This window comes from Leptosomus discolor, chromosome 13 (assembly GCF_034619465.1).
Source record: "Leptosomus discolor isolate bLepDis1 chromosome 13, bLepDis1.hap2, whole genome shotgun sequence".
In the NCBI taxonomy this organism is placed as follows: Eukaryota; Metazoa; Chordata; class Aves; order Leptosomiformes; family Leptosomidae; genus Leptosomus; species Leptosomus discolor.
In genome coordinates, this window is record NC_141403.1 from 18,278,058 (window position 1) to 18,300,297 (window position 22,240).

General features: G+C 42.9%; 1 protein-coding gene across 1 annotated transcript in view; it reads right to left on the reverse strand.

Annotated features, from left to right (window-relative positions):
• Positions 1 to 19,719, reverse strand: part of SMCHD1 (structural maintenance of chromosomes flexible hinge domain containing 1) — a 76,565-nt gene extending 56,846 nt beyond the window's left edge. The window contains exons 1-7 of the mRNA XM_086472749.1: positions 19,525 to 19,719; positions 9,929 to 10,004; positions 9,307 to 9,468; positions 4,154 to 4,236; positions 3,931 to 4,061; positions 1,954 to 2,068; positions 1,700 to 1,819 (exon numbers count right to left, since the gene is read on the reverse strand). Coding sequence (XP_086328875.1) covers positions 1,700 to 1,819; positions 1,954 to 2,068; positions 3,931 to 4,061; positions 4,154 to 4,236; positions 9,307 to 9,468; positions 9,929 to 10,004; positions 19,525 to 19,704 — 867 coding nt within the window. The 5' untranslated portion in view covers positions 19,705 to 19,719. The remainder of the gene's footprint in view (positions 1 to 1,699; positions 1,820 to 1,953; positions 2,069 to 3,930; positions 4,062 to 4,153; positions 4,237 to 9,306; positions 9,469 to 9,928; positions 10,005 to 19,524) is intronic.
• Between the last annotated feature and the right edge of the window lie 2,521 nt (positions 19,720 to 22,240).

Here is a 22,240-nt window from a genome sequence, read left to right on the forward strand (position 1 = left end):
TCCATCTCGCCTAGAAGAGTAGTATTTACTCGTTGGCAATATTAAATGGTCCAGGGAAGTTAGTGCAGTAAAGACAGGCGCCTATTATCCATCAACAGAAGATGACCAGCTGAGGTGCCATTGGTGCCATTTCTCTTCAGTGTTCTGCCCTTGTTCTAAAATGTCTTAGGTTTGACATCAGTAATATCTTGATTTCTTTGCAAAAGTAACTTCCTTTACCAACTCCATGCCTCAAAGATTCAATTATTCTTCCTCACACTGCACTAATCCATTAATCCATTATGACTTCTACTTCTGCCACAGTATTCTCTTGCTCACCTATGTGCACTGCAGACCATTTTTCTTGACATCAAAGAGACAAATTCACACATTTAATTTCACATCAACATAACAAACTGGCCTGGCTATTTCAATGATTTGTAAAAATTTCTTAGACCTGAGTTGTCTACCCATTATCTCCACACTTCACTTCTATTATTTGGGTGCTTCACATCATCTCTTCCCTCTTGGATATTTACAAGTTATTTTTTACCTCTAATAGATCTTTACTTGCAATTTTTTTGAACTGTGTCAGCTTAACTTTCACTTTATATTATCACCACAACTCTTCAAACAGTTAATCACGCACCTTCTTGATTCTTTAGTGGTATCTACGCATCTCATTCAGCTAGTTTCCTCCAACTAATGTCTGTTAGCTTACTTGCTGCTTTTCTATCCCCCATCTCCCCTTTGTAATATCAAATGGGGAGAGAGAGCATTTGTGCCCTCTATAAAAATCAGATTTTGTCTGCTTTTATTTTCAAGTTTCTACTTCTGTGACTCTACCTTCTCATCTCTATCACACAGAGATTAAAAATAAAGCTTGTACATTTCTGACAATTCATTCTCTGTCACAAGTCACTGACCCAACACTGGCATGATAAAAAAACTTATTTACCTGCTGTTCCTTTCTCACCCATACAGAAGACCAGGAACACCAATATAACCCACCAGATATGGGCTATAATCAAGGTCTGATTACCTCGTCATACACAGCACCCATCTACGCTCCCATCTGCACCCTTAGCTGTACCTTTGCCTTTATCTCCTTGCTCAAAAATGTCCAAAGAACGGTTCTTTTTGATCTTCCATCTCATCTTACAGCTTTTTTGCTTAAGCTTTTCTTCTTCATGAAAACCATCAGGACGGTTCATTTTAGTTTTTAACTAAACAGTTGGTTTCTTTTTCAAAATTAGTGAAGATTTGTGAAGCCTCGGGGTTTTGTTGACCTGGCTGGACTTCTCTCCCATACGCAGGTTGGTTCTTCCACATACTTCTACAAAAGCACAGCTTGTTTCCCTAGTTTATTCCTTACTACTTCAAAGAATGGACATTTTTCTTTATGTTTTCTACATAACAAAACAGTTGCTGTTCTTAGAAAGGTATTTAAAAATATTTTTCTTAAGCTAATATGTCAAACTACACAGCATTTCTGTCCTTTAAGCTAAACTGAAAAGAGAAAAAGAATCACATATAAATAAAGCCTTATGATACAGTGTCTCCAAGTTTCCCATTACTTTCTTTCACACTCCAGGGTGCAAATGATTTAATAAGATGAAGATATCCCCAGATAGGTATTGCAAGAATATTACATAGTGAAATCATGCTAACCCGGGAAAAGCTTTCAACTAAAAAATCAGGAAGTATTAAAGCTATTTACCTTTCTGTTTCGAATGTATCCACTATATATTGCTTCTTTGTTTTTCTCCTTCTTTTCAAAATCCTCTTTAGAAAGGACAAGTTCATGAACATCCTGAGAATCTGCAGGTTTGCTTATCATCTGATTTTATTAAAGAAACAGTATTTAAAATGAACATAGTAAAATAGTTTAATGATGTAATTAAAAGCTAGGATAATAACAGTCTGATTATGTAAAACGTCTTAAAATAAAGTTAAAGATTGACATTTACTTACTCTGGCAGACTGTCCAACGAAGAACACTGCTTGTTTGCCTCCAACTCCAAAATATGAGATATCACTATTTAAACTACGAGGCACTGGCAAAGGGCGCACATATCCTGAATGATCACTGAGAGTAGAAATGCCTTCAATAAATTTTCTCAAGACGAGTCATTTAAAACAAAGAAAAAAACTTCTGATCTGAACAGCTTATACTAAATTCTTCCTTCACTTTCTTCACAAATCCTTCACTTTAGACCTATTATAACAGCAACATTAAAATGTACGTGCCTAAAATTCTTCATGTGTCCTTTTTAAAAGGATGAAGACAGACTAACTCTTTTCCTAAGTCATAAGACATTTCTGTCCCTTCTAGCAAACTAAATCTTATTCAGTCATACAAGTTCAACTTTTTCATCTGAATAATTCTTTTGCTTAGTACTATCCATATGCAATTTTTTTTACACTGAAGTTCAGATGAAAGAGAGGAAAATATTTGGGAAGGAGAATCTGACAGGAAAAGAAACTATTACTCTGAAAACTTTTCTCCATTGTTAACTCTGCAACAGGACATGGTCAACAGGTCTGTGCAACAGGTACTGCAGTAACAGCAATTATCCACAGTTTTAATGGTAGAAGGTGAAAGGCAAATCCCTCAACGCTCTCGCTTTGACCATGGCAAGATACTAACTGTGAAACTGCTGCAAATCAAAATGGATTACAAAGCCAGCCTGGCCTTTCTGACATCACCCTTCCATAGAAATACTTTTGAGCCAAAACGGGAAATGATGCCAATCAACTATTAAACGCAGTCTTGGGGAGACTACATATGCCACCAGTAATTAAATTCCACGTCTTTTATGTCAGCTTTGATGGATAAACAGTCTTACCTAGTTTAAGCAAACAGTAGGACAAACATTTGTTTTTAAATCATAGCAGTCCCAAATGAAAACAAGGTGTAGATGGTACCCTGGTATAAAACATAGCTATGCTCCCATTGAATGGTATCAACCCACAGCCTAAACCTAGAGCTTAAAAATATTATACATTTCTACTGTTACTAAATTCACCTACAGCAATTTCAAAAAGCAGTGAATTTCTTTACAATTACTAGATGACCCAGGATAATTTTTTATGCACTTATCCCCAGTTGTTTGATAGATATTAGTCGTTCTATTTGGAGATGTTTCCAATGCAAAAAACCCCTCCTCAGCTATATTATCACTTTCCACTGCCCCATCACTTTTGACACTATTTTCTCATAGGACAAATCAGTTACGATTGAAGCTGTGATCCTCACCTTCACATTTACCATCCCTAGGCTTAAGGTATTTAATAAGTGACTAAAGCTCAAGAACCGTACCTAACTTCTTCACTGGAATTTTCTACACTGGGGTTAAGTCTGGCTGTGCAGGTGGAAGACCTCTTGACAACAGATTCAAAACTGTAAAAGGAATTCATATAAGTAGCAAAACCCACCATAAACCTCCACTTTCTTCTTTAAACGCAAAACATTTATTTTGTCCAGCCTTCTTAAAAAAATTAAGATTAAATTAAAGAAAAAGAAAACCTAAACCAAACCCCTGTATCTGTTATTCCAGTAGCGTAACAGACACCAAATGCATTGCTTAACGCACTGCTGAAAGGCTTTCAGGTAACAGACGAACACACTATAAAAGCAACCTCTGCAGAACAGAGAATGCCCCTAACTGTATGTGGGCAAGGCAAAGACAGCTTACAAAAGGCCACGAGAATAAAAAAACAACCCAAATGTTCTCACAGAATCATAATAATACAAGAACAGTTTTGTGTTATGAAGCTATTCTATTTCCTACCCACAAAAAGTATGCGTTTTTGTAAAAAGTATTCACAGGTAATCACAGAATGTCAGGTCTTAGCTAAGTGTTGGTATAGAGCTATGTCTTAAAATGACATTCTGTGAACATTCACGGAGCCTGCTAATTGTTGTAAAAACGATTAAAACTTTCTAACCTCTCGAAGTCACCGTGTCGTGTAAACTTTGACAATCTATATACAGCCCAGTTGTTAAGCTGTTTAGAAGTCATTCCTCTTCCATTGTCAATCACGGCAACCGCTGGTTTTCCGTGGGAGTCATCGAATAACTGTTTGGGGCAAAAAACAAGGAGCACCAGAAAAAAAAAAAAAAGGATAATGCAAACTACACTCAAAAAAAAGTATAGTATTTCTACCTTACCAATTTTATCTGTATGCTCCGAATACCAGTATTTCGGGATGTGGCCGACAGAGAATTGTCAATCAACTCAGCAAGGGCAAATGCTAAAGAAATTGAAGAAAAATAACCCTATTAAAACCTTGTTCTCAAAAGACAGCACTCAGAAAACAGACACACACTCACAGTAGTTTCTTCTGAGCAATTGGGACAATGCATTCCTAAACACAGACAAGAGCTAAGCACTATCAGAACCATCAAAATTATATACCAGCTTGATTAAAAAAAAAAAAAAAAGAAAAAAAAGAAAAAAGCTTTTGTATATACGTTATGATTTGTTCCATCACTGAATTTCTCGTGTATCTGCTGTTGGTAAGAACACAATTACTGGAAGTACCTAGCAACAGCGATGAAGTAACAGGCTCCTTACCACAAGACAAACTTGTCCTTTTCCATTATTAGAATGAATTTGTAGGATTTATATGAAAGCCCAAAGTACGTAAAATCCCCTGACTTTAACTTGTTAAAATATTGAGGGAAGAATGAGCCCACTGAAAAAACCTGAATGGAAACATTGCATAACTGCCAAAATAGAAAGTCATTTGCTTACAAAAAAAAAATTGTAAAAATGGTTGAAGAATTTAGTGAATGGTAAATACAGCCAAAGTTCTGTCAGATATGTTGCAATACCCAGCAGAAATCGTCAGCCAAACTACTGGCACAAGTTTGCTGTCTCTAAACATTACCACTGGAAGCCCTTACCTAACTGACATTGCACTACCTATCTTTAGTGAAAAATTGCGTTTAATTTTGGACAACAGCATCAATCTGAAAAAAAAAACACATCAAGTTTAGATTATTTCACTCCAACTGATCAGCTCTAGTGAATGGACATTTCCAGTCAGTCTTTCTGATAAGGGACATTTTATTCCCTACAATTTGCAAGGTCCTTCAGAATGCTACAGTGCAAATCACACTGGCATACACTTCAGACATGCAGAAGAAATCCCTTGAGTATCAGCATCATACAGCAACACTGAAGCGTTCAGCATTTTCCCCTCAAGTTTTTTTTGATGTACAAAACCAGTTCTCAGTTTCTCTGCAATCTTCTTCACTGCTAAGGACAGCAGTTGAGCATCGGTTAATGTGATTCACACTTACTGATCCATATCAAAGAACAACGGCCCTTCATCAACACATAAAACTGGCTAGGCGTGCTCTTAGCGATGTTGTAAGTAAGGAGCACCAGCTGCACTACACTTACACATGTTCAAAACTGCTATTGGCTCTAAGAGTCAATTCTAGTACATAATAAACAAAAGCAGACAGTTTCATACAGCTGTTTTGCAAATTTGAATTACTGGTGTATTGCAGAATTTCACAAATTACTTCACTGGGGTCTCGAAGAGTGAGAATTAGTAACACATCAGAAAAAAATATACTAGTAATGTGATTACAGAAGTGGACCTAAAAGTTATTCTGTCTGTAGCCTTGATCACTGTAGTCTCTTCAGGACTGAAGAGTTATGACCACAGACAGTACTGGAACTTTTGCACCATTTTGAAGGTTTCTGTGGCAGCAATATGAACACACACATTACACTCAGAGCAGGAATCCTCCTTTTCCCTGTGTCACCTACTGCAGAGTACAGACAAGATCAAGAACTGATTTAAATGCATATGAAAAGTTTCTCACAAATACCTGAAGTTTGTTTACTCTTTTAGAGAGAAAGGTGATTTAAAGCACCCTAGCAAGCTGCTTTAGCAATAACGTAACAAAGAAAAATGTAGGAAAAAGTTTACTTTTTCCTTAGTAGTAGTAAAGTTTGCTTTACTACTAAAAAACTCAACAGACTTCAAAAAGACAACATTGAGATCCCATATTTAAATCACTTCTCTGACTCATGAATAAATATGCTTCAGGCTTTTGGGCAACACTATGCAGGGAGGGAAAACAGCAAATGCATGTTGATGATATTGCTGGATGGACCCAAACAGAAGTTCAAAATGTTTTTAAACTACAGCAAGTTGTCAGGAAACTTTGGTATCTAGACCCATAGATACTGACAGGCACGATAAAACTCTTTTCCTCTCCTGTGGATATACTTTCTTCCTGTTTCAATACTTCTGGAACACAGATCTGTCAAAGATGCTGATATATTTTACAGTCAAACCACACTGTAAAATGCAGTACTTTTGTGTGGGGATGGCAGATTTGACCTTGATACAAAATCTCTGGATAACCCAAGAGGTTATCATTGGAGTTAGGTACAGTGAAATGATCATACCATGAGGCAACAGAAGTCAAAAATGCCTTTTATGAGGAAAAGAAAGGAAAAGAAATTATCAGTGTGATGAACTAAAGGAAAACTGAACATATGCATGCATTATCCTTTTTCATCTCCTATTATTATTCTGAAGTCTGTTGAGAAAGGAAAAAAAAAAAAAGATAACAAAACAGCAACATTGAAACCAAAACTTTTTTTAAAACCTGATCTTCTGCTATGGTGAGTGGGACTTCATTCCCCCAGTCCCTGCCTTTAGATTCAGGGACTTGAGAGATGTGGGAAGAACAATTGCCAGTGAAAACTGAGGCAAAAAAATGGTTCAGTACTGAAGTCTTCTCCATGTCAGTTGTCACTAGATCCCCCCCCCTTTTCATTTATTGCTGGGGTACAACCTTTTTTTGTCTTCCTTTTAAAGTACCTGTAGAAACCCTTATTATTCTTCACATCTTTTGCCAAATTCAGCTCCAGCTGTGCCTGCCTTACCTTTCCTGATCCCTTCCCTACATTCCCAGGCAATATCCCTACATTATTCCCAAGATGTGCCCCCCTGCTTCCACTGCCTATGCAGTGTTTCAGTTTGACCAGGAGGTCCTTACTCAGCCATGCTATTCCCTCATGCCTTCCTTGCCCGATTTCTGGCACAGGGGAATCAATAGTTCTTGTGCTCTAAGAAAAAAAGTCTTTAAACAGCTGCCAGCTCTCTTCTGCTGCTCCTTTATCCCTGAGGGCTGTTTCCCAGGGGGTCCCACCCACCACTCCCTTAACACAACTGGAAGTTCGCTTTCCTAAGGTTTAGAGTTCTGACAATACTTCTCACCTAGCGTATAGCCCTCGAGATCATGAATTCCACCAGAGCATGATCACTACAGCCCAGGATACTACCAATGTTGAACTTTACAGTAAGCTCCTCTGCGTTGGTGAGCAACAGGTCCACTAATGCATCTCCCCCGGTTAGGCTTTCTGTCACCTCCAATAGGCAGTTATCCTCAAGAGTCTTCTACACTGCTTGTAGCTTGCTGTGCCACTTTTCCAGTGGACGTCAGGGCGACTGAAGTCCCCTAACAGGATCAGGGCCTGCAAGTATGATGCTTCCTGTAGTTGCAAGTAAGAACACTCCATCGTCATCCTCCCCCTGATCAGGTGGCCTGTAGTAAACATGAACCACGAGGTTTCCCTTCCTGGTCTCTAATTTTCACTGACAAGCTCTCAAGTTGTACACTGCGCTTTTTTTTTTTCTTTTTTTTTTTTTCAAAGACAGCTCTGTGCAGTCAATCCATTTTTTAAAGTAGAGGGCAACCCCCCGCCTTTTCTTTCTTGCCCGTCCCTCCTGAACATCACTTGCAGCACTCCAGTCACGTGAGTCACTCCACCAAGTTCCAGTGACAGCGATCGGATCACAGCTTTCCAGCTGTACAGTGGCGTCCGGCTCCTCCTGTTTGTTATCCAAGTTGTGTGCGTTGGCACAGAGACGTTTCAGTTGGACTGCTGACTCTCTCACCTTTTTGGTGGAACCTTTTTGGAGGGGCAGGGTCATTGCTCACTACTCCAGTAGGTGCGCTCATCCACCCTGGTGCTTGTGAGTACACTACTGTCATGGCTTTGCACCCCAACCCCAAGTTTGTTAGTTCAAAGCATGACTCACCAGGTCAGCCAATCTGCCAGCAATGCTTTATGATATCTCCCAGCATATAAAGTAGGGTAAGGAGGTGATAAAAACGGTAATTAGTTCAACATATACAAAAAGATATGGCACTTCACATCACGTGCAATTAAACTAGGGACTGAATACCACAAAACATTATGAATGATGAAGATGTTATGTGGTTCAGAAAGTAACTGGACAAGTTCATGGAAAAGAGCAGTGCATAGACATGAACTCAAAAGTCCCCAAATCACTTTCACTGCACTCCTGCGCGGCTTTTCTGTTCTCCTACTATTCCTCAGGTATCTGATATTGGCTGCTGGTAGGAACAAGGTACAGATCTAGGCAGAAAGCTTTGTGTGTCTAATACAGCGATTCCTGTGCACAGAGATAAACATATCACTGACCAAACTATCAGTGCACTTTGAGCACAATGCCCCCAAACCTGAACCAAAACAGTGTCTTTGCTGGGGCGGGGAACAAATGAAGTGCAGAAAGAGGGAGGGGGCAAGAGGAGACCGGTACTTAAAAATACAGTTGCTATTTATAGACATTGTTGAGATTATTTTGAAACAGAAATCACTTGAGTCTTGATGTTTGCATTTTGTCTGTACAGTTTAGAGCCTGCTGTACCTAAAATGTACATACTTAAAAAGTAAGCATAGCCACAGACTGCATTTTCAGAGAAGCCATAAACACAAATAATTAAGAAATTAATTTCTTTCAATGAAACAATATGAAATGCTGGATACATATTTAATACATCAGTTAGACAAAAGCTAAAGCAGCATCTTTTTAAAGAAATACTTGCTCAAGTTGGTAAGTTAAGCCCTGTAGAACCACAGATGGGAGACCTGACAATATTTTGCAGTAGCTCATACAAAAACTGTTCACCAAATCCAAACACAAAGTCCATTGCAAGTACAGGAGACAAAAACCTGCTAACACAAATGCTGACCTGTCTGGATGACATCCACAAGATAATTATCAAGACTAAAGTCAATTTACTTCTAAAATATTCAACAGTCAAAGATGTGTTTGAGGAGGTACCTCTGTAAATCTGGATTCTTATAAAGCCATATTAAGTAATTTTTAAAAAGAAACATTTATATGAAGAACATAGTTCATTTTTCTTTTACAGTTAAGACCATATTTTTTCACCAGCTGTAACTAAAAGTTAAATTTCTCATAACCACACCACATTCATACAAATATCATTTATACAAGAGTACGCTGGCAAGTACTTACGCAAAGGATTTTGCCCTTCGCTGGCATAGTACTCGTACATGCCGCTTTTGACAAGGGTATCGTAGTGGGGCAGGAAGTCAATTCGCTCCTTGGTTGCCGAAAGCAGCATTTGATCAACTGACTGTAGCAGATACAACGTAACTCCATCCTGAACAAGCTCACCTGCAGTGAAGACAAAAGTATATTGAAGAGCACTGCACCAGGCAACTTCTTGTCTCAAAACTAGTACAGGTTTACCCTCAGCTGACCTCTACATTTTCCTAGGCCTTGACTGCACAGCATCCTCGCAACAACATTTAATTTAAAATCTTTTCATGTTTGCAAGCTTAGTAATGCAAGTTTTTTCAGGTGACAGCTATTTACATGCCATTTTCCCCTATCATTTACAGAATTTGTGATGGAAGGTAAAAAAATTACCTTGTAGAACTGTCATCACAACTGTGAATGAGTCGTTGTTAAAAGCTTGTTTGTGAAAGTCAGTTTTGTAACAATTCTTGGCAAACTATTACAGGATTTGTACTTCCAGCTAATCGTTGCACGTCAGAGTATAAACAATCATTGTGCGGTCTTTACAAACAATGTAAGAAACAGCTCTAGTCTTTTTGCCATCTAAGACGCTTACCAAAGTTGTCTTCTGTAATTTCCTTCCTGTTTGTTGTGGTGATAACAAAGACTTCATCAGTAGCTATGCCAAATGCCTACAAAAATTGGAGATTATTCAGTTATGGTAACTAAGTACTCCATAGAGTATTCAGATAAATGAAAAAAACCCAAACAATCGTGGTATTTCTATTCACTTTGCCACAAATTACTGAGAAGTGACCAAGTATTTTTCCCCGTATTAACTCAGAACACAGTTTAATTCCAGAACTTAACTTTTGCTTTCTCAACTTAGCCAAAACTGTCTGTACTAGAGCCAGTACTTGTTTTTTCACCTGCTTAAAATATGTTTTAGCTAGCAACAGGTATTGTAAGGAGGAGGAACTGTCTTACGGGTAATCCCTTGAAGGCTGAGGAACAAGACTGAACAGTTCTACTTCAGACTGTACAACAGCAGCAATAGTCATGATCTGGAGGGTGTCCCATATTTAACCGCACTTTTTTGGGACACTCAACCAACCAAATATTTCTTAATGTTGGATTTACATTAAAGTCTTTTTTCTCCAATTATATCATACATTTAAAAAAATAAAAATCAGTATTAGAATTAGAAAATCCTTTACCATTAAAAAACTGAAGTATGTTCTTCGGAACCTAAACAATCTTTGCCACTCTGCTGTCTCCAACTTTTGAACATGCTTCTGTGACTTTGGACTGTTTATCCTGTTTTCTACGTATATTTCTATGCTTCTACACCTGCCCTCATTTTTGCACCCTGACGTCCAACACTAATCCCTTTCTCGCAATAATAAACTAAATTTCTGCATTCTCTCCTGCCTTTCCAGGTGTTTGAAACTCAAGCAAAAGTCAACTCTGGTCTTAACTCCATCAACCCCTTCAGTCCTACGGTTGTGACTCTGACAAGTGTTTTCTGCACTTTTAGCTAGATTCTTCCCTGAAGCTCTTGCATTCCCCGTAGCAGCTTGCCTCCATCATTTCCCATACCTCTTTCTTTCCATCCATAGTACTCAGACTCACAAAAATATCTTAACACTGCTTAAGGTTTCACTAGAAGCCTGCTTTCCATCTTTCAGTTACCTTCTCCCAAGTTGCCACTATGTTAAAGATACATTTAGCATCCATCAGCAAAATTATCAAAATTGTCAAATTTCTCAAAGCACTTGGTGCAAGTGAAACCAACAGAGATGACATGAATAAATTGATGTTCAGATTCTGGAGCAATTATTTCTTTTAAACTCTTCTACATTCAGATCACTTCAACTTAACCTCTCACACTACACAAATTTCCACATAGCAAGCCTGTGCAGGAAAAAAAAATTGCTCAGAGCAAGGAAAATAAGCAATAAGAAATATGGATACTATGAAACTATCATCCTACTGTGCCACTCAAGGTTAACAGTTAATACAGAATAACGGGAGAGTTTTACATTTGAAAGCACAGATAAACATCTTTTCCCTCCAGGTATAATTACAGCTTCCCTGTTTCCTCCGCCTCCTACAATCTCTTCTGCTCTCAGAACCTGATGAGGAGTGCAGTATCTACTGTAAGGCAGCAAGAAGTCAGGATGAGGCAGTGCATGCACAAGACTGCGGTCTCCTAACAGAGCAGGGGCAGCCTCCTCCTCCTCCTGGTCCTCTCCCCCCGCCCCGTCCCAAGGGAGAGCCTTCACTAAGCCAACCGTCACAGCCCGGCAGGCTGCATTTCCTGGGCGAGCCCAGCGTTCCTCTAATCTACTGGCAGCAGGTCCTTTCCACTTCACTCCACACAGTTGCCATTTCAAGATAAGCTACTAGGCAGGTTCATGGACCAAGTTTGGCAGCCCTAACTGCAGATAACCTCTTTTTCTGGGCCATGCCAGAATCTAAGAGGCTGCATCCTTTGTAAACTTCAGCCAGCTCAGTTTGAAAGCTTCACTTGTTCACAAGAACGATTTGTTTTACTTCTCCCCTCTGTTCTATGCTCTCAGTTATCCCAGCCCCCGTCTCTTCCCACTATGCCAGGTAGCGGTGAGGTGGCTGCACAGTTGTCCCATTACGCGAATGTGGTCTCCAGGAAGGTGAGCTGGTCATCCCTGAATTAAAGTGAACCTACTGGGTAATTTACTTGAACAGCTGATGATGTTTCATCTGATTCTGATAAACGACGTTTGGTCCACTGTTTCATTTCTCGCATGTACGAGACACCACGGTATCTTTTGTTGACTTGATACAAAGTTCAGGTTTCACCGCTGAGCCCCTTTCAGCCTAGCATTGTGCCTTTTTCCAAATAAGCACTAAAGATGTAGCCAATTCTTGACTTCAGAAGGTTCACGTGACAACCTAGCAGTACGTTCAGATTATAAATCTGTTGGTTATTCTTTTGCAAATTGTCCAGATGCATACTCATTATCTAGCTTTCAATGTCATCAAAATCTCTAAGAGTACAACAGAGTCACTATACTCAGAAATGCCTCTGCACATCCACAACGAAAGCATGTTTGGAGGTTATTGTGTTAAAACAGCTAAGCAGAAAGACTGGGTTTCTTTTATTTTTTTAAAGGAAAAATGGAGACAAGCTACAAATTAATCCACAGTCTAGCAGAAAACAATAATAATAGTTGTATGTTCTCTAAAGAAGAGGTAGATATGTGAAAAGACAAGGATTCCTGAGCTATTGGTTATATATCATCCTACATACAAATGCAAAAGTCAGACTGTTACAAAGATGAGCAGTTATACGCATGCAAAAGAGAAAAAAGTAGAGATTTTCTCAATGACCCAAATTTTTAATATTCTGGGAAAACAACCACAGCTGTTCACTAAAAGCCATTGAAATTGTTTGCTAAGCCACACTTGGAGGTGTACTGAGTGTACACTGCAGGGTTTTGGTATCAGAGAGCTGTAGGGGTGACCAGTGCGGGAGGAGGCCATGAACTGCCCTAAGCCAGTCACAGCCAGTGCCAAGCGGCTCTCAAACGGATAGAAATAACCCACCGTGCGACAAAATTCCAACCAGAAGGGCACGTGGTGCTTCTGCTCAGACATATTGGCAAAGAAATAGAGGAGACAAATGAGAAGCAACAGAAGAGATGCATCAGAGGAGATACTGCTAGGGACCGCACTGGAGACACAATGAAAGTAGGTGCTCCATGCCAGAGCAGGGATGGCCCCAAAGGTGCTGAGGCCCATGGCGGATCCATGTCAGGGCAGGGAATTTCACCTCTCTGTCCTCCTACTCCCCCCACCCCCGCAAGCTGTGGCCTGTGGACAACCCATTAGAGCAGAAAAAAACCAATAAAGAGCATTCAGGAGGAGCAGCAGCAGAGGGAAACCCTGCCACAGGGCCCTGACCTCTCACACCGCCTGTTGCCTCACCAAAGGAATTGGGATTGACCAAGCGCTGCACACAAGGAGAACAAAGGAAGCTTAGACTAGGAATGAGGGAAGAGAGGTGTATGGCAGAAGATCAGCTTGGAGAAGGGGGAGGAAAGGCATCTCCCTAAGTGTTTGTTTAATTGCCCCCTCAATCAATAATCAAAAGTTTGTGTTAATTAGCAGTAAGTTAATAAATTAAGAAAAATTCTGTTTTGCCTGTAGCAGGATGTCAGCTATTATACCTATGAAATGATACAAAAGCCAAAAAGCTGTCTTTGTTCAAATAAAAGAAATCTTTATAAGCTGGAGGCTCAGCCTGTGAGGCTGTTGAGGTGAATGTGTGTGAATGAATTGTGATGTCTCTAACCCTTAAATCCAAATCGAGAAGCAAGGTTCAATTTATATACTTGCTTCAGTCACAGGTTTTCTTTAAAAAAAAAAAAAATTCCTCAAAACAAAACCGAAGCCCACAAATCACATACAACTCCTCAGCAGCTGAGACTCCTTCAAACAGGCCTGTTTCTTTTCTCTTTCACATATTAACACATAAGCCCCAAAGTACATTTTGTTATTTAATCTGAACACACACTGGGAGGCTTACCTGGCCACTACGCCAACCAGAACACTTAAGATGAAGTCAACATGTATTTCACTTCTGGATTTACCATCTGCCTTGGAAAAGGTGTTCAACAACCAAACGTTCAACTTTGTGTGTACACCACCACAGCTTGCAACAGCATGGATAGGCTTGAAGTGGTAAGTGAAGGAGAAATAACACACTGTAGTCACAGAATCACTGGTCTGCTTCCAGTGGTCTTCCAGTCTATTACCACAAAATAATAACTTCTGGTGCTCCCTTTCCAAACTAAAGAATGGAATAGTCTCACATATGGCAGATGTAAGACAGTGAAACCCAAACTACAATATCTTTAGAGAAGATATTTAACCCCTTGCAATCCAAACTTTTCCAACACAAGCAGTTGTTTCCCACCTTTAAAATGCTCTGTCTCCTCCTACAGCAACCGTTCCCAGCAGGCAGGCGCATGAGAATGATGTGAAGAACTGGCCTCAGAGCTTGGTGACGCAACCAAGGGATAAAGGAGACCTAACAACCAAGCAGCCACCTTCCACGAAGTGGCACCTAGCCCAGAAATGACTGCCTGGCTAATAGGAGTGTATTGCCAATGCAAACCTCTTAAAGGGGACCTGAACTGTAGCAGTTAAATGTAAAGAAATCTGGCACCGGATTTTCAGTGCTGTCCTTTATAGCTACCCATTTTCACAAACCCCAACTACATACTGCAGCTGCCTAACGCGATAAAAAGCTTTGAGTATTTCACACTTTCCTCCTTTGCAGGAACCTGTTCAGGAATCTAAAAGAGGAACCCAAATGCCACATCCCAACCCCGAGAGGCCCGTAGCCTTCTGTAACTTTGCATGTGATGAACTGAATGTCCCATGCTATTTGCCAATTTATCACCCGAAAGATACACATTTACCAGTTATCTACCCTGCTTTATGCCACATTACAAAGAATTATCAGGCCAAAGTGAGAGAAATCTCTTAGATCAACCAATGCAGGAAACTATAAAACACACTTAAGGAAAATGATTTTATTCTCAACTCACAGATTTTTCAAACCAAGAACTATCTTTCAGTAGTGAACATGGATCCTGTGATACTCATATCATGTCTCTTAATTATTCATACAGCTAGATAATATGAAGGTCATTCATACAAATTAGCAAATAGTTAAGAGTTACCCTCTGGTGATACAAACAGAAGAAGTTGCTAATATTTTTTCATTGATCACAAATAATTTCATTATCCTTTACTTATTAGGAATTGGCAACCAAATATTCACACACACAAAAATAAATTACACTTATTTCTTGAGTTTCCACCACAGCTATATTTCTTTTCCATACTCCCCCTTGATGAACATCCTTTTTTGCCTCTTAGCTTATCAATACACTGGAATTTATTTTAGTCAACTTGGAAAACAATCTGTTTAAATAGTAGGTAGACTGTTAGGATACAACAGGAAGCTCAACAAAAGATGCAACAAAAGACTAAAAGAAAAATATTTTGGTTTATTACGATGCCTGAATTTTGAGCATTTATTTAAATTACAGATAGTCACTTTCCATACAGATTACAGATCTACACTTCCTATCTACTTCTTCAAACAGGGAGGTCGCAACAATGACGAAAAGTTTCAAAAGAATTAAAGAAGCATTTACAAATGTGTTCAACTCCTATTTAAGTACCAACACTAATTTTAGTATCATTAGCTCTCTTCAGACTGGTTCTTCACCTCAAAGCCTCTCAAAAATCCCTTCACACCGCAAAACTTCAGTGCAGTTTTCAGCACAGACGCCCTTCTGCTCTAAAAAGGAGCGCAACCTCCCTAAGTGCCAGCTTAGCAGCAAACTGAAGTGCTTTGCTGTGTACCTGGACAAGGTGAGCAAGGGATCCAGGATTAGCTGCCAACACAGTTCAGCTCCATTCTGCTCCCCGCAGGTAAATGTTTTCCAGTTATACTCTAGACATCAGGACTAGCAGCAGGGCATCCACCTAACCGAGGACAACAGGAAGGTGTACAAGCAATACGCCTCTTCCCAAGAAGAGGTGAAACTCCACATTTAATTCACTTCTTCACCTTACAACTTCATGGCTATGAGGACTGAAATGAAATGACTGCTCCACATACGCTCAACAGTGCTCAAATGAAATAATCAAGCTAACAGATAATTTTTAATTAAGAGGTTTCCGCTTTAGGATTGATCACTGCAAGGAAGAAGAATGAAGACTATACGCTCCAGCTTCTTTTATAGGATTATTAAAAAAAAAAAAAAAAAAATAAATCAATCTTTCCCCCACACACACTCAGAAGGAAAGGCTAATTTGTCAATATACAAAGCCACATCCAACCACACTGCCAAGCATTAACTTGTTAGGGGACAGTAAAAGAAACGTCATAAGGTGACAACAAATACTTGCTTCCAAAAAAATAAACAAAGGTTTCAAAAAATAATAATGAATGTTTTAATACTAATGGAGGAATATTTTATATGACAACAGACAGAGAGGACATGAACCAGGTCCTAAATCGACGTCTCAGTGGCTGAATCTCTTGTCTCAAGAATCAGTTCTTTTGCTACACAAACAGGAAAATACTTTCTGCATTATGAAAAAAAGTAAGCCTCAGAAGCAGCAGCCTAAGACCATGCCTTCAGGCATTCAAGTAGTTTCAACTCAGAATCATCACGTATCACAGTCAGGTTCAATGTCATTACTTTTTCAAGATTGAATTCTCCTTTGACTCCTACGTACCCAGTTATATCCCAAGGAATCCTCCTCTTATGCCGAAGGAAGACATTCACAGCAGAAATAGTTCCAACAGCTTAATATTTCTGCCGCCCTTGTCAGACGTTACCACCCCCACCGCCCAGCTGGCAGACTGGAAACTCTATGTGCACCTTTGCCACCACAGGGGAATCACTCAGTTGCACAACAAAACTGCCGAGGAAAGTCAACGCAGAGCTGAGCCTGGGCTGAGGCTGAGCCACCGGACAGGACATCCACGGCAACCACACTGCTAGATATGCAGTGTTTGCCTGATCCCACACTCAGGTGGTCTCTAATGGCTTTAATTGGAGAGAAGCGAATACAACATTCCACTGCAGCTTAGTCGGAGCAATTCAAAACTTGCTTACCAAAAGAATCTTTCCTCCTGAACTTCCATCAGTTCCCCGACACATCTGCAGCACAATAAAGTGGGGAAATTCTGTCCCAAACAGGTGAGTGAACCCATTCATCACATTTTTCCTGAAAGTAGTTAGTTGCAAGTTTCAAGATGCCAGAAATTTGGCACGCGTGAGCACAACACAGAGAGAAACACAAACAATGCGCGAAACTCCCAGGGGCACCGAGACGCCAGAAGCCGAACGAGAAGCCCTATGCTGTTGGTGTGGGACACACCAGACATTTAACTTCCCAGACCTCAGCCTGTCCAGCTTTCACTGGTCATGTCAAACCACCTCTCTCAGAGTGCTTTTGGAGTTAGATGTCCCGTATGTAAGACAACGAAAACTCCAAGGTGCAGAGAGTCACCACCCTGAAACGAGCTGTGACAGAGGCAGCTCTGACTGGACTCGCAAACATCCAACACATTACTGGAGAGGGCCTTTCTCTAAGGGAACGATCATCCGGCGTTCTTGCTGCACAAGTTTGTTTAGAATGTCACCTCTATTATCCTTAACACCCAAATCAGCCACCAGGACTGGTGATAAGGATTATGGTGTTGACATGGTAAGAAACTATACCTGAAAATTTTACTTTCACAGGCACCAAATCCAAACACACCAAGTTCTGCTTCGCAGCCCCAGACTTTCCAAATGCTACGCTGCACACCCGAGAGGTCTGCCCAACGCCACCAAAGTACCACCAACTCCGCCGCATCAACACGTTTTTGAGATAAGAAACCCCTGAAGCTGTTTGTGCCCGAGATTTGTCACATCTTGTGATGATGGCTTATTTCTGCATAGGACTGCAAATACGCCTAAAGCTCTGTGAACTACTGAACACCATGAGGACGCACGGCAACAGAAGTTGCCAGAGTGCGCAGCATATATAAAAAAGCCACAAAAAGAAAGACTGCCTTGTCTGTAATGAGTTGCAAAATAGCGTTAACCTCAGCCCGTCAGGTAACTACAAAAGCTAACAGGGGTTAATCACCAACATATTTGCCCTGAATACCAAAAATACGAAGCATCCTTGCAATTCACCCCTTCAGTACAGTTGAGACGGGATCCGCCAAGACGTCTCTCGGAGGAAGTCACTCAATTCTCAAACAATTACTCGCAGGAGACACAAACTCTACAATGATGGTCCATCAAGGAAGCCGTTGGTTCTCAGAAGGCCATGAACCCACCCACTGTGACACTTCTGAGAACGTTACACCACATAAAGTGTATGGATCTCTTTATTCCACTCAGTTACTTGCTTCTTCCAGTCATCTGAACTTCAGGGGGCTGTGCTAACCCTCCGCAGCCAAGCTACTGCTGAGCAGCAGCACCACAAGCAGCACAGATCCAGTGCCCCTGACAGAGTACGGACATGCCATTTTGAACACTGAAGCAGAGCTGTGCAAGGAGGTGGCAGTCATGTGTGACAGCTATCCCTGCTGGCAGTGACAACCCAGCGCTCCCATCGCAGTAGGAAACCATTATATTAAACACTGTCTAGACAGAGCACAAACCAATCTCCTCGAACAGTTTATATCCTAGAGAATAAAGTGCAAATTACACCGATAAAGAAACCAAACCAGAATGTTTTAGCAAATTAGTGCACAATTCACAGTTGATTTTCCCGTGCTTTCACAACTAAAACACAGGCAGGCAGCTAACAGGCTCATGGCATTTACTCCTCCCTCAGAAAACGAAACCATGACAGAACGTGGGCGATGCCTAATGCTATCTCTAGCAAACTAAAGTAAACAGCCCGGACGTGGAAAGAAATCTCCACCTCCGAGAGATCTGGAGACAAAGCAAGTTCTTGTCTGGCACAACGACAGGGAAGAGAACTGAGGGGACACACGAGGCGGCAAAGCACCGGCCAGGTAAAGCCTTTAAATGGCAGCCGCCGCCGCCGCGGACTTCGGGCGGAAACCCACACGGCTCAAGGCGGGAAACGCCCGGCGCTTACCGCCGCCACCTTGGACAGCAGAACCGCCACCGCTCCGGCCCTCCACAGCGCTGCGCCCTGCCCGGGGACGCCGCTTCCCCGCGCGGGGGAGCTCCCGGGCCGCCCGCTCCTTTCTCGCCCGCCGCCAGGGGCTGCTCCCGCCGCACTTCCCCGCCATCCCGGACGGGCGCTTTTAGCGCGGCGGGCCCGGTCTCTGCTCGACGGCCGCCCACCTGTCCCGGAAGAAAGTTCGGGGGCAGGAGGCAGGCGCGGCGCCCCCGCCCCGGGCCCGGGGAGGCGGAGGAGGCCCAATGGCCGGGCGCGAGCCGCCGGCGCCGGTCCCCTCGCGCGTCCCCGCGCACGTGGGGCTGCGGCACGTACCGGCCACCCCCGGCGCCGAAAGGCCCGGTCGCGGGCGCGTGGGGGCAGAACCTTGACGGCGGCTGGGTCGCGTGAAGCCATTCGGCCGCCCCCCCGCCCCTCTTCACCGGAGGAGCGTTAACGGCGCGGCCGGCCCCGCCGCGCTCGCCCTCCCGCCCTCCCCGTCCCCCGTACCTGGCAGACGGCGCTGCGGAAGCCGCGGTAGTTGTCCTTGCCGTAGTTGAGCACTTTCTCGTCCGGATCCGCCTGCTCCCGGCGCCGGTCGAAGAGAAACACGGTCCGGTCCCCGCTGCCGCGAGGCGCCAGCAACACCGGCCTGCGAGCTCCGCGGCTGCCTCCCGCCGCCGCTGCCATGTTGGGAAGCCGACGAGACGGAAACCGTCCCGCAGCGATGGCGGCGGCGGCGGCAACGGCGGTACCTAGCGCCCGGCCCGCGAGCTCCCCCCGCTGGCCCTGCCCGCCTCCCGCCCGGCTCCTCCTCCTCCTCCTCCTTCCCCGGCCGGAGCGGCGGCGCCGTGGAGGCCCGGAAAGGGAGGGGGATGGCGGTGGCGCCGCTGGGGGTGGGACCAAGCGCGGGTCGGGGGGGGGGGGGGCCGGGAAGCGAAAGCGAGCCCCGGCGCGACGACCTCGGAACGAGTTTGCTCCGCTTCCGCCGCCGGGCGGGCGGGGCGGGGCGGGGCCGGGCCGCCGCCGGCGGAGGCGCGCAGGCGGACTGGGCGGGGGAGCCGCGTGCTGCGCCCGGCCGCCGCACCCGCTCCGGCGCTTGGCGCGCCCGAGGCCGCCGCCCGCCGCCTCTTCCCCGAGGGAGCGTGTGCTGTGCCCGGCAGCCGTAGTGTGACAATCGGATCTGAATTTTGAATAGCTAATTACTTTTCATTGATGATTAATTGTTTTTAATGAACAACTAACGGCTTATTTCCTGATTCAATCAGTTTACGTTATGGTAAAAAATAAACCAGACCTCCCTGATGCTCAGAGACAGCAGACGCAGGCCTGAGGAAGGTGGCCACAGCTAGAGCTGCTGCGGGTTGGGACATTGTGCAGAACGCAGAACGGGGGGGCAGGGAGACAGGTACAAGGGGTGAAATTGTACATTCTCAGCTAGTTCTCTTACGTGGTGAAACCAAAGAAGCGAAGGAATGTTGCTGTGAAGACTCTCACATCCTCCCCATCCTACTTGGTATATCAGAGATTTTGATCAGTAAAATAACCAATGATTATATTTGTATAGGAATATTAATAAAGTTATATAATAGGGTGGACCAATCATTCTAAATATCAATTAATAGTGGGCATAACATGCATGCTGATTAAAATATGTTAAAAGATCATGACTTTGCAGAAAAAGGATATAAAAATGCTGAGTTTTTGATGTAACTGTGAAGCACGTTAGGAGGAGCTATCCCCCGTGCTTCCCAGTGCTGCAATAAAGAACGGCCGGCTTCTCTGCAACTGTGGAGATAAGTTTGTCGTGATTGTGACCCTCTGTCAACAGTAGCAGTGGGGTGGCGGAGGGGCTTGGCTGCAGCGCGGGGGCATGAGGTCCTTGTTCGTCCGCCTTAAAGTGAACGGGATGGTCAGGATCCATAAGCTGTCGTTTGTGCTTTTCGATGTTTAATGCCGGAAACTTCCTCTGAAGGGAAGAGTTGGTGTGTTGGCTTCAGTCTTAAACAAAAGGAACATTTAATTAAAACTTAAAGAAAGTTTTTGTTTTGTTTTTAATGCAAAACTGTAATGACTTTTGTATTGCGCCGTAGAAGAGCGGTAGGGCTAGAATAGTCGGAAAACTGAAGTTGAAATAAAATAGTTAAGTAAATAAGACTTTATGGTCATTAAGGAACCAGAGAAACATACTTGTCAGGGTCTTTTGGTTTGTCGTTCATTGTAGGGTAGACTAACAGCTTTTCCTCCTGTCGTAAACAGAGGGGACATAGCTGGGATGCGCTGTGTAAACGAGCTTAGAGAAGGAAACTCAATAATCACAATTTATGCGTTCATGTTTTTGGAGGCTGCAGCTTAGGCTTCCGATGGAATTAACTTGGAGAAGCTGAGCGTGTTCTGAGCTTTGTGTGTTCTCGTTCTACTTGCAGTTCGCTCTTTCATGCTCCACATGGTTCTTTAAAGTAACACTTGAAAGAGCTTCCACAGCACTTGCTGTCATTTCTGGGCGAAGTCTCTGGTTTAAGAATACATAAAGGTTGTAAGTGGAAACATTTTATTTGTACTCACTCTTTAATTTGAGGGTGACATTTTCATTGTCACAGAAACTGCTGGTACAGCTTGAGATCTAGAAGACGTATATGGCTGGACACTTGATCTTTGACCTTCAGGCCCTCTAAAAAGATTCTGTCCCCCCAATTGCAAATTAATACTGTCAAGCTTTCTTGATACAAATTGCACCTTCACTCATCTCTCATTTTGCAGTGCTCAGGGGGTACGTAGGGTGTGTTAGTAGGATGGCTATATGAAACAAAAGAGAGGGAACAGTCCTCTTCCTACGTGCTCTGTCCTGCTTGTCTAGGAAAGGTGCAAAGAGGAATGCTGAGAAGAGTGCAGCTGCTTCTGTTTTAAGGACTCAGCTTTGAAAGGACAGGATTGGGCATGTCGGGGAGGTTTGTAAAACAGTGAAAGTGACAAAGTGCCGCGTTTTAACCCCAGCTGGCAGCTCAGCCCCACCCAGCCGCTCGCTCACTCCCCTCTGGTGGGATGGGTGAGAGAATCAGAAGGGTAAAACTGATAAAACTCGTGGGTCGAGATAAAGACAGGTTTAACAGGTAAACCAAAAGCCGCCCACCAGCGAAGCGAGACAAGGAATCCGTTCCCCACGTCCCTTCGCAGGCAGGGGTGCAGCCATCTCCAGGAGCGCTGGGCTCCATCGCGCCTCACGGTG